This window comes from Pygoscelis adeliae, unplaced genomic scaffold (genome assembly GCF_000699105.1).
Source record: "Pygoscelis adeliae isolate BGI_AS28 unplaced genomic scaffold, ASM69910v1 Scaffold91, whole genome shotgun sequence".
Lineage (NCBI taxonomy): Eukaryota > Metazoa > Chordata > Aves > Sphenisciformes > Spheniscidae > Pygoscelis > Pygoscelis adeliae.
Genome location: NW_008824196.1, coordinates 1,467,747 through 1,487,001, shown reverse-complemented (window position 1 = coordinate 1,487,001; position 19,255 = coordinate 1,467,747). Strand labels below are relative to the sequence as shown.

At 38.1% G+C, this 19,255-nt stretch overlaps 1 protein-coding gene across 1 annotated transcript in view; it reads left to right on the top strand.

Annotated features, from left to right (window-relative positions):
• The window catches only part of DMD (dystrophin), a 1,204,567-nt gene that overhangs the window by 1,072,231 nt on the left and 113,081 nt on the right, over window positions 1-19,255 (top strand). Inside the window, 2 exon segments of the mRNA XM_009334780.1 lie at window positions 3,305-3,383; window positions 14,226-14,286. Of these exon segments, the coding sequence (XP_009333055.1) occupies window positions 3,305-3,383; window positions 14,226-14,286 (140 nt within the window).

Here is a 19,255-nt window from a genome sequence, read left to right as displayed (position 1 = left end):
TTTTATTGGATCAGAGACACATTATTCTGTAATTTTAAGTAATCATTGTTTGTTCAGTTGTGGGGTTTTCATTGTTCACAATAACCCCAGTTATTGTGGGTTTAAATTCTGTTATTTTATCATTTACATTTTAGTCTTGGTAAAATTCATAAAGACTAACTGCAATAATCTTCCTTGCTCTACCATCAACAGTGAGTTCATCTTTTGGCACCTAAATGGTATTATGACGATACATCAATAAGTGGTATTTCCTGGCAGCCAAATGGAATAAATTTATGTTCTCGGGTGATATTTCCTGGAAAATACTCAAGATTTTCCAATGTTTTATTCATCTCTGTATTGACAAAAATCTACCTCTAGACAGAGGTATTTCCTGGCTCACATCCAAGGCTGTTCAGTTTGAAAGTTTACCCTGAAGTGTGTAACGTATTTTATTTTGCTGGATGTGCATATATAGAATCATAGAATCATTAAGGTTGGAAGAGACCTCCAAGATCATCGAGTCCAACCGTCAACCCAACACCACCATGCCTACTAAACCATGTCCCTAAGCGCCTCATCTACACGTCTTTTAAATACCTCCAGGGATGGTGACTCAACCACTTCCCTGGGCAGCCTGTTCCAATGTTTAACCACTCTTTCAGTAAAGAAATTTTTCCTTACATCCAATCTAAACCTCCCCTGGCGCAACTTGAGGCCATTTCCTCTCGTCCTATCGCCAGTTACTTGGGAGAAGAGACCAACACCCGCCTCACTACAGCTCCTCTCAGGTAGTTGTAGAGAGCGATGAGGTCTCCCCTCAGCCTCCTTTTCTCCAGGCTAAAAAACCCCAGCTCCCTCAGCCGCTCCTCATAAGACTTGTTCTCCAGACCCCTCACCAGCCTCGTTGCCCTTCTCTGGACATGGCTAAAAATCTCAGTTTAATAATTTTGTGCAGCTCAAAGCTCACCTGGATATTTTGAAGTGATTGAAATTCTCAGTTTTAGCACACTTAAAGAAGTTGTATGGGCTGCAAGCTGGCAGTGGTCACACATACCAAAGGGTTCCCATACTCTATTCTGACCACAAGCTGGCTGTTTTCATTCTCCTATATGAAACACTGCTCCCCGCTGTGTATTTGTAGAGCTCTCATTCTCTTTAGAGATTCTGCATGCCAGAAAGTACTTTTTCCATCCTAGTTGACTTACTGAAAGGTAAGTACTAATATAAAGGAGGAGCCTTATGTTTCTTTACTAACAATAATGTCCTAATGACAAAATAGGTATGTTATGAGATTTATTTTAAGAGGATTTCAAAGAGTATGTATAATTCCATTAACATTTTTCCAGTATCTTTTTTTATTTGTGTGTGTTTGTTTTATGTATAAGATTATCCTCCTAGTCTTCATTGAAAGGCCATTTCTTTGTTAAAAATAATATCACATTAGTTTATGCTTCTATACTTAAGCTAATGATATTGATGACCAGAAGCAGCCCTATCATTGTTTTCTATGCACTTACAGACTTCCCTAGCTTATATCTATGTTGTGAATTAGGTGTGAACTCAAGCCCAAAGCCAGTCGCTAGTATGAAGTATTGCTTAACAGAACATCTGTCCATGCACTTCACTCTAGGCTTAAGTTGTCCTTTATCCAGCCTTCTTCTGCCCACAGTTTCAGAAGTTATCCAGAGTTCAGCCTCTTCCTAGGCTTAGTTTTGTCTAGCTAAGCAATCAGCAAGGTTAAATAGAAAAAGCACAGGTCATAGGACTGAGCCAGCATGTGCCTGCCTTAAACCTACCAATATAAATGTTGCTCTGTGACCAGTTCTGGATTCAAGAAAACAGTAGAAAAAAGAACAGAGGCTACATGGTGATATGCTAGTAGCTGAGCTATGTGGGGAGGTGCCGGTCAATGGGGACTAACAAAAAATCACATTGATCGTGTCTGCATAGGAAGTCAGAGGAGAAAAGAAAGCATAGAAATGGAGGAAGCCGCAGGAAAAGTATCTGAAAAAGGGCTTGAGGAAAGAAAGGAAGGGGGCTTTTTGGTCATAGTGTCAGTTTTGAAACTGTAAACAAAGAAATCGTGTCCTGATGTTAAATTTCCATTGTGTTTAGTGAAACAAGATTTTGGGCACTAGGGGTTATTTGGCAAACAAACACAGCCATATCAAAGAGCTAGTCAATTCTGTCGTTATTTTTCCCTTCTAACTGAATCGTGCCCAGTTATTATACAATTGCTTCTTTCTACCAACAACCAAAAAAATCCCTGAAAGTTTTAAAATTTGGATTGCTTTTTACTTGTGCAACCTATTTGTTTCCTTGTTATGTATCTCACAATTAGGACAATAAAAACAGACCAATCACTTTTACCTTCTGCTTTGCCAGTGTCAGTACAATGCTTCTTCTTACAGGCAATATTTAAGTTAAGTGAATCTGCTTCCTATCAGTTATTTTATTTAATACATTTCGAAAATATTCTATCATTACTTTCAAACATTCTTCCTTGCTTTACCTAATCCTATTCTTAGGCCTTACTTAGTGATGGTATCCTTTTAGTGTATAGACTATAAAGCTGCTGGTAGATGTCATTCATACACTAGGGAATCTTATAGCAACCGTCCCTTCTTGGCTGCTTGCTTGATACTTTACTGGAATTTTCAAGGGTAAAGATAAAACCAATTTTAAAACTAGCATCCATGTTTTCATGCAGTACACCAACCCAACAAAACATTAGGAACAACATATTCTTCAATGGACTATTCCAAGGAAAGGGTTGAGGGGCTAGGATTTGACTGATTAAAAGAAGAGAGAAATGTTTGTACCAGATGCTTTTTGGTTACCCTCATTTCAGCACTCAGCTAAAATATAGTTATCGTGTCCACATTAAAAGAGATTACTTTTCACATGATGATTTATAATAGTATACTCTCAAAAAGTACTTTTGAGGTAGTTCTGTAAAAGTATTAACATAGAGGAATGTTTCTGACTTCAATATTGGCAAACAACAGTCATATTCTCTTCAGGTACATAAAGTCAGGCCAATTTGCTATACCTTTATTTATCAGCCTTTTCATTTTCAACTTGTTCTAGCATCAGTTACAGTTGGGGGGGGGGAACCCCCAAAAACCAAACCCAAACCTTTTTTGACCTCCTTTCTTTTGGATAAGACACATTAAATCTCAGTTAAGCCATGAGGGTTAACGATTGTTGCAGGAGCCTGCTTAATTTTAAATAGAAGGTTCTTTAATGAAAAAAGTATCTGACTATATTTGCTACTTGTTACTTGTTTAGATGAGTCATTTTTTTTCTGCTCTCTTAACAGGTGGCCATTGATGAGCGCATCAGGCAACTGCATGAAGCTCACAGGGATTTTGGCCCTACTTCCCAGCATTTTCTTACCAGTGAGTAATTTCCCATTTTTCTTGCTCAGCTTGATTGATATTTTTGTAGCCATGTGCCAGTTATCATTGCCCTGAGTTTCTATTTTAGACTGTATTGTAATGGTTTTCATTTTTTTCATTACTGGGAGCAGAAGACTGTTAAATAAGTTCATATAGTCCAGGGCAAAAGGAAAATATCTGCCAGTATTAAGTCTGTTTGTCCATACATCTGTCAATGCAAGGCTGGCCTTCATTGTTTGAAGGTTCCCTTTTAGGACTAGCAAATTAAAATATTAAAAATTGTAAGAGTTTCTGATTATTGTAACCCAGAAAGGATTCAAAAAAATTTAAATTTGGTTTATCTGTTCAAAGAAATATTCAGCTCCAAAAAGGGGCAAAATAAGACCTGCAAGAAAAATATTTTGCAGGATTTGATCACTTAGCAGAGTAGTGAGAGGATCAAAACTATAGTGGGAAAGTTGGCAGAAGGATGGCAGTTAAGTAAACTTTTTACAACTCTGCATAAAATTTAATTGCCAGTAATATTCCCACTCCACCTCCACACACACTCTTTTATCAAGGATGTTTTGAAGTACACTGAAAGACAACTTGAAACACCTTCAAAGCTCCAAGGCAGTGACTAAAGTGAAGCTTCTTAAAGGCCATGTCTTTTCTATTGTACTTCAATTAAGGAAAGCAAACAATAAAACTTTATTTAAGAGATTATATCAGCAGAACAGAACACAGTCACAGGATAATGGTCTCCTACATGCGGAGGGACAAGCTACCTAGACATCAGAAATAGATGTTACTGTTATTGCACAGCTATGTCCACAGTGGGGTAAAGAACAAACTTTTCTTCAGCTGATACTGCATTGTAATTTTAATTGGTTAACCATTTTTCCACTGAAAATCTCAATGGCAAACTGAAGAGTCTCAGTGGGGTGAACTGCAAATTCAAAACCAGACTCAATGTTGTGCCATATAAGCACAATGCAGACTCACAATTATTCAACCCTGCAGCTTATTTTATCAAATTATTATCCTGTGACAAAATAAGCCCTATTTCTGTAATTTCTACTACTTTTTCAAAATCTCTTTTAATTAACTCTTAATCACTGGGAATAACTTGTCAGCTCAGTATGTATAACTGCAAATCAGACTTGTGAAGATTGAATATGCGAGAGTTATGGGTATATGACATGAATGCAATATGTAAGCAGATGCCTGTTTTTTCTTGTGACACACGGTGTATTCCTGGTGAAAGAATAAATTTGAAGGGTAAATTAAGCAAGCCTATATTGCAATCTGGAAGAGGCTAGAGTGACCTGAACTACGTTATTACACTGAACAGCACGTCATTGTTCTGTGCCAGTGCTGAGTGCAGCCAGGCAACTTGTGTGACAGTTATGTCCTAGACCCTTTCTGCCTTATTACTGATAAACTAGATCAATCTAAAAGTTGCTCAGTGTTATGATAGTCACATCTTTTTAGCCCACCCACCATTAGTGAGACACTGAGATGATACATTATTCTTCTGTGTGCTAACCAGAGCCAGCAAAGAGTGGAAATCATTCTGGACGCTTCTCACCACTTGAGGATCACTTTAGGAAAAGCAGCCAGGTGAAAACTTGTTGACTTTGGAAACAGCCAAATCACTGAGGAAAAAATGGACACATGTATGTGTTTGTTCTCTCTCTCTCTTTTAGATGTGAGTGCAAATACATGTGCAAATACATATTCCTACATGTGCATGCAGAAGTTAGGTATTTGAAGCACTGAAAATATCTACAGAATCCTTCCTAAGTATAAGTGTTCAGTCACTGAAAACTGCCAGTGCATCTATCAGTCCCATCTTTCATAAGCATAAAATTCCAAAAGCATCAAGTTCCTCAGTATCATGTACTATTACTACACCGAAGGAAAAGATCATGCTTTTACATGCTTTTCATGTACTAACTCTGCTGCATCCCTATACTGATAGAAGCACATCTATTGGAGAGGTAGTGCTGCAGGAAAGAGAGTGCCAGAGTCTTTGCCACCTAGCACTAGTCTTGTTTCTGTATCTGTACTTTTGGGGACGAACCAGTAAAACATAAGGGTTGCCAAACAGAATTGGGCCACTCAAATGAAGGTGAATTTAGTGGCTTGTAAATGATCTTTCAGTGCATGGCAAACAGTGTCCAAGTTGGATCAGTCTAACTGTGGCAACAACAGTGAAAAGATGAATCACGGTAATTCTGCTCTCTTGTTTTATTTTATAAGCTCAACTTGCAGAGTGTTTTTATCTAAGGAGCTGAGATACACATAAGATCAATACAAACTGTAATAAGTAAGGAAAATAAGCAATTTATTGGCTATTTCATACCTAACTTATATGCCAGTAATAACCAGTTCATCCTCTCAAACTCAGCATCAACCTTCCCTCTACCATACATGCTTGCTCACCTTAAGGTGCAAATGATGATCTTCAGCTCCCAACTGTGTTTACATACTTATATGAAAGATTGTCCTTTAAGAGTTAATCTACCTTTAAGTAGTTCTGCAAAAAGTTCTGTACTTTAATTCACATTAAATCAGTGACTGAATTCCATTTCTCTCCTATCTGGAAGAAATAAATATGAGCTGCTAATCTGCAGTAACGTTTGTGTTTGTTATTACTTTCTATATAGAAATTACAGTGTCATCTGTCTGTTCTGCTTGGTTGGAACTGAAGCTGCATAGGGCTGTTGAAAACCTAGCACAAAAATAATGGGGGAGTGATGCAGGGACCTCATATTTGTTGTGCCCTGTGCAGGCGAGGAATCAAGCGGTAGTCCCTATTTCTAAGCACTTGCAGCCTGTTTTAAGAGCTACTCTTATAGCTATTTCTGAGATATGGGAAGGAAGGTGTGAGCTAGAGAGATAAGGAGTGAAAAAGGCAAAAAAAAGCCTCCTCCTTTGTAGCATTTTTAATTTAGGGACAATTTTTCTCCATTGTCCTTTCATGCAGTTCAACCTTCTTTCCACTCTTTCTTCTTCTAATTGACCAGGCGACAGTGTTTATCTATACTGTGGCACAGGATAATTCAGACATCTCCTGGTTGTGAGTTAAAGTAATGATGAAGGAGCTAGGACACTTGTGTCTCTATAGCAAGGCTTCGGGCTGCCCTCAAGTATAAAGGACTCTCACCAAAACTGGCCCTTACCTTTCTGCTAGCACATGAACTTGCCTCTCTCCAGGCCTCCTACATTTTTTGCTGGGCTCTCTCACCTCAGCCCTTGATCTTCTGATCAGTCCTTCATGCTTCCCCAAGCTCATTTCACTCTGCCAGTCTCCACAGACTCCCAGCTCCTCCTCAGTTTATTCCTTGCCAAGGACAGAGGCTCCCAGCATTCACAGCAATACTTGTTAAGATATAGCTGATAAGTGTATTGCGTGTGCGTGACATTATAGCGTGAATCCACACAGTGAGTTTGTTGGTTTTGAAGGTTTTGCTGTTTAATTAGAATGATCTAAATTAGGGTGTGAAAAAAAATAGCAGAAAAACCCTCTCTCCTTGCTATTAAAGAGAAACTGGTAATATTTAGCAAAGTAATTAAAAAAAAAAAAGATCCTTTCATGGGTGATGCTGCTTAATTTGGAAACTATATACAGTAACTGAAGTGTGAAAAAGAGTACCTTCGAATTTCAAACACAATGCCAGCTCCAGAGTTTTCAGTGACTCCTCTGGAATAATTTTACTTTTTTGACTTCTCCTTTATTCTTGTCTGTGATGCTGCCTCTTACAAAGAATGGGATTCATTGTCTCTTGTTGGAGGACCCACCTATATTTGTCACAAGTTATTACTTTTTTTTGAGATGCAATAAATGAGAGGTAGGATTGATTTCAGATTGTTTTTAATATTATTTGCTGTGCTAGCCAGCCTCCCATCAATCTTATTTTTAATGTGATAGCTCATTCATGTGCATTACTTGTGATTGCTGAAAAATAGAAGGTATTACATCTTTTAAAAGCATAAGCAAACCTTGTAATTTACTGTCCAGCTCCAGTATGAGCCATCTGTTAGTATGTATAGCATGGCAATGAAGTGACTGCCTGAAATAGTGCTCAGATATAACTGGTAATTACAAGTGCGGCTGGGAGATCCCAGGCACTGCTTGTGATTCCCAATTCAGAGAACATGGACTTTCGTCAAGGTGAAGAACTTGAAAATACGAGGAACAGAAAGAACATTTAGGTTTGCAAGTCTAAAAGGCTGATTTACATCTAGCTAACACTTTGTGATTTGTATTTCCCAAGCTACAAGCTTCTGCTATCTGGATACATCAGTACCAGACTTTTAAATCTGCATACCTAAATACATGTTAGGAACTATATTTTAACTGGAGATACCTAACTACGTCTTTAAGTTTTGGACTTCCAAGCAGGAACAGCACTGACTTCAACATGAAATGGGGAAACGGTAGCAGCTTTCGTTCAGAAACAGGTGGTTACGAATGCTGGAGCCAACAGATCAGAGTGCATCTGCTGCATTTTATGTCAGACAACTGTTGCTTAAAAATAAAAAATATGATCACAGGAGTGGGCTATGTAACCTAGGTCTCTCCTTCTCTGGATAAGCTCAGAGCTGTTAGGGTTCAGGTATGGTGGGGTTTTTTTCTTCTTTCTGTGCTTTTGTGTTTTCCTTCAGTTATTTAGGCCACTCTCCTGCGAAATTGGAGAAGTGGGTCTGAATTCCTTCAAGCTGGGAGGGAAGTCAAGTACTGACATCTCCCACCTTCTGGGTGAGTGCTTAGATTATTATGCAAAGCAAAGATTAGTGAAGCTCTTTCTTGCACAGGCAGACATCTTTAAAAGGGCAAGTCCTGCTAATTAAGACGTCTGACTCTAAAAATGACCGGTCTCTAGGACTCTTAAGACACTTTATCCATCCACCTCATAGATTATTTTCCACTGCTAACAGCTATATCTTTCTCTATTATTTCTCACTTCATACATTATATTATATTGTCTTCCAGATATCACTTTTGACATGCAGACATTGAAGACCATGTTCATTCATCCATGCCTCTTGGATATATGATTTAATGTGTTTAGATATCACATTGGATGTTTTGAATAGAAAATATTACCAGGTAGTAATATAAATATAGAGGATAAGTGGTCACAAAAGAATCAGCCTAACTCTGAGAACTGTCTGGAAGCAAAGGGATTTTATTATTGCGCTTAAATATGGCCATGTTAGCTAGAGGAGCCTGATTGCTAGAAAACTTTTTTCTACTTTTGTATAAATGCAAAATGACTGCATGTGCTTCTGAAGAAGGAAAAAACAAAACTATTAAGTACCAACAAAAAAAAGTTCATGTCACAGGTCTTGCTGTTGTTATCATGGTGAATTTTTAGCAGCACTGGGCACCAATTGAACCTCAAGACTTGTGTGATGGGTAAATCAGGCTTAATGTTAGGGGAAAATGTCTTCAGTCCATTTCTTCCTGTTTAGAATATCGCGACCATAGTTACAACTTTTGTTAGTGCTAGCCTTTGCCTGACTGCTAAAGGTTTTTAAGAGAAATACAACATTGGTATATTTTGAGAGAATCTCTTTATTATTACTTTTGGAATAATATTAGTAGAATTAATTTTACAGCTAAAGTATGTTATCAGGTCATATGATCACCAGTCCTTCTCTTGTGGGTTTTAATTTTTCTACTATATTTTCTTTTCAGGAAAACCACAGAGAATGTCTCCATAAAACTTAATAATATATTTGATTCACAATGAAACAGGATTCATGGAATTCCAGCTTTATACCTATGTTTTCCTCTCTCCTGCAGTTTTGTACTAAGTGACCCTTTCCACTATAATACATTGGGTTACAAATTTCTGAACAAAATGATAAAGTCAGTTTTCAAACAATGATGTTCTCCCCCTCTCTTCACCCAGAAGCAAGGAATTTTTCCTTGTAATTAATATCTTGTGTTTGTGAAAAAAGGAAAGGCCTCTTTTATAATTCTTGTAAATTGACCGACATTGTAATTGGCCCTGATCCCGTGCTGAACTTTTTCATGACTAATAAACCCTTCTTCAAATTGATTAGAAGTGTTCTGAAAAAAGCATATTCAGTAAATGTCTGCATGTGTGTTACAGCAACAGACAGTACTGCTAGCACTGTGGGGAAGTAGTGAGTGTTTGCTTGGCTTTAAGAACAACAGAATCCCAGCTGAGAGGGAGCTCTCTATCTCCAAAATGCCCACGAATCCATCCACATGTGCAGCACCGCAAGCTTGGAGCAGAATAGACCCCATGCTGTGTAGTGCTTATGGAAGACAAGTTTCGACTGATGTTTCTGCCTTGTAACTTATAAATTGTGTAGCCAATGTATTCTGACATCAGTTTCTCAACTGCATGCTGCAACATTAGACCTTGGTGCTACACAAGGTGATCTGATTGTTCTTTGGTCTCACCTAGCGCAATAATAAATGCACATAATTCAGAAATCAATTTTCTATAAATCTGGGGGGGGGGGAATCATATTTCACAGATGTATACTGACATCTGTTGTAAATAATCTCAAAGCACTCGGATTATGCAGACACTTCTATTGTGCCACTGTCGTGCAGGCATACCTATTGGAGATGGCACCCTGCCAGGGTATATATAACATGAACTGATTATGGAGGGGAAACATTGCTTTAGCATATTCTCTCAGGAAGAGAAACATAAGCTCTTTATAGTCTGTGGAGAGCAATAGTTTCTCATGTATAATGGTCTCATTTGAAAATAATTGGAATGGCACTCGATGCATCTTCTTTGAAAGGTTAAGGTACCTTACAGAGATGTGAACTTCTGATTCTTGGGGAATCAGAGTCTTTCCAGATGCAAAGTTTGTCTCGTCATTTCGTCCTCCCTGTCTGCCTTTATCTGAAGTCACCAACTCCATACCTTGCTGCAGTGAAAATAATTGGGATGAAAACAAACTTTATGCAAATAAACAAACAAATTCCTAGCTCTGTTTGCATGAAGATACTAATGATGATAATGCCAGGTAGAACAATATAAGTCATGCAGGTAGAGTTCTTAGACTGAATCATTGAATTATTAGCATTATTAAAATGTGAACGTCATAAAGCACCTTGCTGAGTTACAGCTACTATGGCCACCAAGCAGGTTCTGCAGGTCTTGGCTGTGAACTTATAAATGAGCTCAGCTTTAATTACCATGACGCTGAAATGCATATATAATAAATTTCTAAGAAAAAAATAGTTGAGAAGATATGTGTAACAGTGTATGGGTACTAGGCAGTGCTACTTTGGGGCTTCTGTCCTAAAACTTTTCCAATTCTTTAACCCCAGTGACAAATGAGAGTCAAAAGATTTCCTTTGTATTTAGAACTGAAAATGTACACTTACGACAATATAAAGTGACTAGAAGTGTGTGCTGACTATGTAAATAAGGAGCACTGAGAGTAACTTTTAAATATGGACATACTAAATTTACTCTTTGAATAGCTGGAGGAGAAATAGTTTACTACTAGTAAACATACATGCATTTTTCATTATGTTTGTAGTGCTAAAGTGCAATATTTATCAGATTATTTTTTGTAATACCAACACAGATAAAATTATACTATCATCCTATTTAATATTTCATTCAGATCCCTGCATAGATTAAAATACTGCTGAAGTTCAGAGAGCCAGCATGCTATCGTTTCATTATACATTCTGCAGACAAATAAGGATTGTAGGCTTACTGTCACAAACAGTGTTCACTTACATTGAATAGGCAAAGCAAGTCTCAGATGTTAGCACACGAACAGAAAGAAATAAAACTCTCAAATTAGGTAACCATTAAAATGTATATCAATGCAAATAAAATATAGGGAAATTTAAATTCACTCTTAAAATGCCCCATATTTTGTTGTAGTATTTAATTTCAGTCAACGGCATTGCAAGTAGCTGGGTGTACGATAATGGGTTCTTACACTGTGCAAGCTAGAACAATAAAACACTTTTGAATTACACTTAGCAAACAGGAAAATGCTTCTTGAGTGCTGTAGCACACAGGGATACTACAATGTCGTATAAAAAAATCTTTGCCAGCAAGAGTTTTTGGATGGGCTACTAAAGTGGTCTTAACTAGGAATTAAATATATATGTCCATTACCTGTACTAGCTTTGTAATGGATAGTAAACCTGTACTGGTAACCAGAGATAAGAAACAGTTGTTCTCAGCTTCTGGGCTTCTGCCAAAAATGAAATTATTATTCTCTTAGCATAGCTGTAAAAAGTACCGCGTATTTTGTCAACTCAAATTTATGCAAGGCTAGAATCATCCAGGAAAGCAAAATGCTATTATAGAGCACTTCACAGCAATTTCTTGAAGGAACACTAAATCCAATTATGCAGAACATCACAGAATTGTTTGTTATTCCTAAAGCACTTAGTTGTCATGAAAGCAAAGTATTTGTTCCTCTTCTAATGTATCAAGAACACTATCGTATGTAAGATTCTGCAATAATAAGTTATGACTGCAAAGCTCTTACCCAGATTAATTCAGAAGGAACGGAAGAAATACACCTTCCAAAAAATATGCAGCAATCCATTCTGTCCTTTAGGTATTTGATTAAAAACAAATCTTAAGTGCAAGAACTGTAGCTTGGTGGTATTCCTGTTGGGAATTTTAATGATTGTTTGGGAGAGAAATATGTAAGAAGGTCAATTTTTAGTTAATACTGAAAGGTATTTTATTTTTGAAAATTATAACTTGGTATAATCCTATTCAAATTAGTCCTCAGATAATATCAATTCCCATGGGTAAGAAACCTTATCATTGTCACTGAATAGGAATTTTAAAACTATTTGATGGACAACATATTAACACAAAGGTTAGTATTACTGAATAAAAACATACAAAGAAATCACCAAGCAATTGATAGAGTGAAATGAAATTGTATTTGTATTTGAAAATGCGCACAGTTCTGTGCTTCTGTATGTGTTGGTCATGATACAGACTTCAGTGGCAGTGCAGCGTGCTATTTTTCCATGGGATCTAACACTGTAATTCAAATTCTGTGTTTCTTGCACACTTCGAGAGTTACCTCTTTTCATGGTTCATACCTTTGAAATTTAACTTCACCTGTCTTTTTTAAAGAATGCAAAACCGTGTAAGTAATAGGAAAGCAATACTCTCAGCTTAGCTATGGATGGTTACTTGGGGGTTGAAGACAACAGCAGAACCTACAGAGATGCTGTGGTAGGCTTTTCATAACTCCTTGGCCACCAGCAATCTAAAACAGGATTATTACATTCATATTTCTTCCAAACATATTCCTTCCTTTCCCTAGCTTCTCGGTGTTGCCTAAAATGTACGTGAAACCCATTGCCCCACGCCCCCACCTGCACCCTCGACCCGGTTGCTTTTCCTTTTCCTTTTCAGACCATCTAGAATGGCTCCGGCTTCCTCCACTGCTGCTGTCTGATTTATCTCCCCTCTGTGGGGTCCCTAGACTCCTTCCAGCCCCATTCATGTGCGTGCGACTCTACCAAAATAGCAAGACTTCTCTATAGAGCCATTTTTATAAGCACATTTCATCTCTTTCCTCCAACTCTTGTCCGCATTCCAGTGTGCAGGCAAGAGAGGGGCAGTATATTTCGTTCCGTAGACTGACTCCTGTGAATCTGGTTAACAATTCTGGTACAAAACATATCAAATGTGTACATTGTTCATTTTTATTTGTATGGATTGTGATTTGTTGACTTTGTTAAAGTACCTGCCGCTTGGGAGTGGCATTTTTTAAGTATCTATTTTGGACAAGAGAGGGAAAGAAAATACTCGGAGCCAAATGATCAAGCAGGTAATTTCTAGTTGTCTCAGTAACAATCATTTTCCTTTGTGAACAGCAGGGGTCACTACAAAGAAGGGTTACACTGTCTGAAGCAAACAGGTTTTTTTCTTCCAACTAAATCACTTTGCATGTAAAGAAATCACTATATTAAAAATTAAAATTATTGGTTATACTGATTTTGACAGATAAAAAACTCTTAATAAAAAAATTATCTTTCTGATTATGGCCTAAACTATACATTCTCTCTGCCTCTAATAAAGCTTCTAATAAAAAATTATTTGCAATTGTTTTGCCTACAATGAAGTTTATATAAAACCTTGTTACAAAATATTTTCATTATATTGTAAGTTGATGTTGATATTTAGCACTGTGACAGCCAAGAGTAAGCGATGTCATTTCCTCTCTATTTCTTGTGATCACACTGCCATTTTCTCCATTATTTGCTGTTATTAGAAGTCAATAAAACACAATTAGTAATGTGGAGAAATAAAAATAAAACTGTTCTCCATTTAGAACAAGTCAACAAGAGAATAAACAAAATACTTAAATGGTCTCTCAGTGTAACTTCACTCAACATAAAATGTAAACAAGCACGTAATTCTGTTCCTGGAAGCATGGAAAGCGCTGACCACACAAGGAAAGAAACTGAAGAAAACCCAGTCAAACACATTAGCAGGCGGAACCCTATAAAAGAACATGCCAGAAAGATAGGTCGCTTGCTCTGCTTCATATCTGTTCTGTAAGCTTAGTAGTCAAGGAGGTTTTTTTGTATTTATCTTTGCAGCTGAATGAGTTCAATTTCTCTCAGATTAGACAGAAATTTCAGAACAGCAGGTTAATCCTTCCTGCCTTCACGGGCAACTGAGCAAACAGACCTTTATCAGCGTGGCCGAGTGTAAAATGGTAATTCTAGAGATTAACGTTGTCTTTCCCGTTTGCTTTGAACTTGACCTCCATGTTTCTCTTCTAGGTATGTTTGTATGTATGAATGTAGGTGTGCAGTTATTTATTTATTTGTCTGTTTGTTGTTAACAGCTTCTGTCCAAGGCCCCTGGGAGAGGGCAATCTCACCAAACAAAGTGCCGTATTATATCAAGTGAGTATAAATAGTAATTCATTCTAGCTATTTACATTTGTCATTTACAGCAATAGTTGGTAATTTTCTTAGATTATTGTGAACTGCTCCTATGGTGTCTAAATGGGAAGAACAACAAGGAGTGAAGTATGCACTAAATTTCACAGAAGTGTGCTAGTTATTTAAAAACATAGTAGGATGCACTGATTTGTAAGTTGTTTGGTTTTATGCTACTGTAAATCACCTGCAAACTAAGTAAAGCTTTGGGGTATCTGGATTATAGTTTAATTTGTACCATTGTCCACTGAAAAGTATGTATGACAGGTTTTGCAAAACCAAAAAAACTATTCCTCATTGCAGTTGTGAATGTGATACACTGGTTTTTTAACATAGCAATGCACATACTTTATACTATGAATTCCTTTAGGGAGAGTACTTGGTAAAGTCTGTAGCTGAGGAATGACAAGGGACAAATTAGTCCCTCTGGACTATTCTTTTGGAGTTTAGTTCCCAAATTAAGCTAGTTTGCTTTAAGAGATGTGTATGCATAACAAATGAGAGGAAAATTTAAAAAATCAACAATTTGGAAACACCTGCTTCTAGTGCCCTAAACAGAGCCACTACACAGCAAATAAGAAAGAAGTATTAACACATTTTTCCTTCTCTTTTTCGTTCTTTTTTATCTGCAATATGTGCCTTGAACTATTTATACCTAACTTCTGAAGGAAACAGGTGATGCAATACCTGCGATAAAGACTGTAGTGCAAGTAACTGAAACGTGGGTGTTGTTTAACACACATATTCACATGGTTCCTCCTTATATTCCCAAAACACTCTGCAAACTCAGCTAGTGTCACTGAAGCCATCTGGTTGCAGATGGCTCTTGCAGTAGCACTGCAACTTTCACAAGGTGAACTGCTACAGCAGCTTCAGAACAAGCATTTGAGTTACACATGAAGAAAACTAAGTCTGTAGTGCAATACAGAGGTACAGTTATACCTGTATGTAAGTTGACTTACCGTTGCGTTAAATTTGTAATTTTTCTGTTTGCATTTGGCTATGAATAATGAAACAGTCGCAAGGAAGCTGGAAAGCTCTGTCAAGGAGGAGAGGGAAATCTACAGAGAGCAAATGCAAGTTGGGGGTCTGGCACATCAGAGTCAGTATATGGCACTACTATGAAGGAACAGATCCCCCTTTTCTCTTTTCCATTGTATAAGTTGCCTTTATAGGGAGAGATGACTCGGCAATTCTTAATGTATGCACAAGATGTGTTTCATCCTATGCTTCCCACCTCTCTCTATGCTACTCACATCCAGCAGCAATGGGTGACTGTTGACTCTTTGTGCTAAAATGGTCAATGGTGCTCTTGCTTATTCCTTACTAGTTTTCAGTGTCAACTTTCTATTTCATCTTCTGTTCTAGGCCATTTACAAATTCAAAGGAACAAGTTTTGTTTATTTCATTCACTTTGGAAAATATCTTCATAGCCATAAAGAGTTGTAGCATTACTAGTTTAATTAAAATTTAAATTCAGCCACATCTTTTATAGAAAAAACTTGCTGTCCTTGAGATGTAAAACAAACTGGTCAAGTTTTAATGAGTCTTAGTGACCAGTTACATCTATTCCCTTCTCCAGCTGTCCTCAGTCATTTTTCTACTCATTCATTCTCATCACTCTTATTTCATATTTACACTTGTAGAATCACAGAATAGTTTGGGTTGGAAGGGACCTTTAAAGATCATCTAGACCAACCCCCCTGCAATGAGCAGGGACATCTTCAACTAGATCAGGTTTCTCAGAGCCCCGTCCAACCTGACCTTGAATGTTTCCAGGGATGGGGCATCCACCACCTCTCTGGGCAACCTGTGCCAGTGCTTCACCACCCTCAGTGTAAAAAATTTCTTCCTTATATATCTAGTCTGAATCTACCCCCCTTTAGTTTAAAGCCATTCCCCCTTGTCCTGTCGCAACAGGCCCTGCTAAAAAGTTTGCCACCATCTTTCTTATAAGCCCCCTTTAAGTACTGATGGGCTGCAACAAGGTCTCCCCAAAGCCTTCTCTTCTCTAGGCTGAACAACCCCAACTCTCTCAGCCTTTCTTCATAGGAGAGGTGTTCCATCCCCCTGATCATTTTCGTGGCCCTCTTCTGGACCCGCTCCACCAGCTCCATGTCTGTCTTGTGCTGAGGGCTCCAGAGCTGGACACAGTACTCCAGGTGGGGTCTCACCAGAGCAGAGTAGAGGTGCAGAATCACCTCCCTCAACCTGCTGGCCACACTTCTTCTGATGCAGCCCAGGATAAGGTTGGCCTTTTGGGCTGCGAGCGCACATTGCTGGCTCATGTCCAGCTTTTCATCCACCAGTACCCACAAGTCCTTCTCGGCAGGGCTGCTCTCAATCCTTTCATCCCCCAGCCTGTATTGATACTGGGGGTTGCCCCGACCCAGGTGCAGGACCTTGCACTTGGCCTTGTTGAACCTCATGAGTTTCACACAGGCCCACTTCTCCGGCTTGCCCAGGTTCTCGAGCTTGTCCACTCAACGGAATTGTTTTCTGTACCATTTTGGCTTTTAAACTTAGCATATTTTTTCTTTATTCTTTGACCTATTACTTTTCTTTCAATTGTTAATGTTCTAAAAGAGCTTCCATGAAGACTGAGCAGCCATAGATAGCATTCTTTTAATGTTTACATAGTTTTCTTACTGTCATCAATATAGAATATTGGTGCTTGCCTCCTTTGTTAACCAGATTTGCTACACGTTTTATTGTTTTTCATTTTATCTGGTTTTCCCTTGATGCTTAACTGTTTTATCTCATCATTTTCACATTTGCAATGACATAGCATTTGATAAATCCATAAATCAGGCAGTACTTAGTGCTAAATCTTCAGCAGCGATGTTTGCTTACTGCTAGGTATCTTCAAGCCTTGTGATTTTCCTGGTTAATATTTCATTCTTACACAGTTGATTAATCTGTAGCAACTAGTTGCCTCTAAAGCTATCACTTCAATAATTCCGTCTTGAGATTATTCACGCTAGTTTTTTTTTTTTTAATTGTATTGGTGTAGGCATCATTGCCATGAAAAATATAATTATCGACAGTGTACAACTTATTTCAGCTATTCCCAGTCGCTGCCATTTTGTAGTTTCTTGGCCTACTGTCAGCCTCGTGAAAATTGCAGTCTAATGGCCTTGCACCAGCTGCTGCATTCTGGTGGACTTCCTTCCACCTTTTTATGTGCTTCCCTCCTTATCAAGATGACAAGCTAGGCCAACAGTTCAGACTCACCGCTCTCTTCCCCAGTGAACTGAGAAATCAAATTTTTGTGTTCCAGGACAGCAGAAGTATCTTGGCTTCCCAAGCAGCAAGTGGACATTCCTGCCTGGGTACTGAACACTTGCCCAGTGCACAAGGTGCTACCAAGTTAAACTCTCCCTTTTGCCTCTGAATTAAAACATGTAAAATTGCTCGAAAACACATTTTATCTGACCCTTTTCTTTTTGATCTTTTTTCTCCCTCAATATATTCCTTGTGTCTAGTACAGGATTTAAAGGTTTTATTAAGTTAAAAAAGGAGGAGAATGTAATAAAAAAAAGTTTTCAGTTTAATCAGTCCTGTTCTTTGAAGGCCTTGATCCTACTCTTACTGGAGTGCGACCCAGAAAATGGGAAGGCAGAAGCAGGCACAGGCATGTCTGTACTCTTTAATAATGTTTTAGGTATTCATTAAAATTTCTAAATTTAAGTTTTTAGGAGACAAAACAGGCAATTACTGTACATCAGAAATCTGAAAAGCAAATGGAAAAAATGCACAGCACAAAGGCTACTGAATACGTATCAAAAGATAAAAAAAGTCTGAAATTCTAAAAAAGACAATGAAGGTAGGGAGGCTGCAGATTTTAACATCGAAATTCAGGTTAGATCACCTCTTAGCAGAGCTCACCCCGTGATGAAAGGGATCTCACGTGTGCATGCATACACACGCACATTCTTATCTTCCAGTCAAGATAGAGGAGCTGCTCCAAAGCAGTGATAGATAGCAAAATCAAATGTCTACTTTGGATTTTGCAATGCCAGAAGAAGCACTCGGTCATGCTGCATAACCCAGTTCCTCTTCAGTGTTCGTCCTCCTGGGGCATGAGGGGACATTAAGCAGCTGTACTCTGAATCATGTTTGCATCTCTCTTGTGTATGGCTTATCCTGTGCTCAGCAAACCTGTCCATTACACAGTGCTAGGAGATCTCTGTTGCCTCGGCGTAAGGAGGAGGAGTTGGATTGAAGTCTGCAACATACTTTCTCTCTCAAAAAAAAAAATCAGTAGTCCTGCCATCATGATGTGTTGAAATTGAGTAGTAGTGACTTCTATATTTGTACTAATCTTTGACATTATTCTTCCTCCGTATAACTGACTTGCCAGTTAATAGTGTCTGTCTTGTTACCCTCTTGCTGTGCCCATTCTTCTGAAGGATTTAAAATGCTTCTGCAAAAATACAGTAGTCTTTCATCTCAGTACTTCCCACAAAGGAAGCCTTCCAAGTTATTTCCCAGCCAAGCTTATTTTCTTATACAGATTATAGCAGTTCACTGAACTTTGTCCTGCTGAGGACAAAGCTGGATTCTCAGGAGCATAGATTTGACTCCTTGAGAAGATCCATATGAGCCTATCCATATAAATTAGCTATGCAGTGAGCTAACTCCAAGGACTATGCACCTCCACTTTCTTACTCTCTTCCACATCGTAGTTTCCTATCAGAGTATTTGCCTTGCGTTAAATGTAGCAGATTGTGACATGCATGTTTGTTAGTTTCAGGTTCTGCAGTCTTTCCATACTTCACAGCGGAGATCTAGGGGGCCAGTTTCTATAAACATACTTCTTTGTTGTCTTAATTTTTAATCTCCCTTTTAATGTTGTTTAACCATGCAGAATTTCAACACAGAAAGAAGCTAAGAGCCCTGAGTTTTCATTGTAAAAGCAAACAGATTAAAG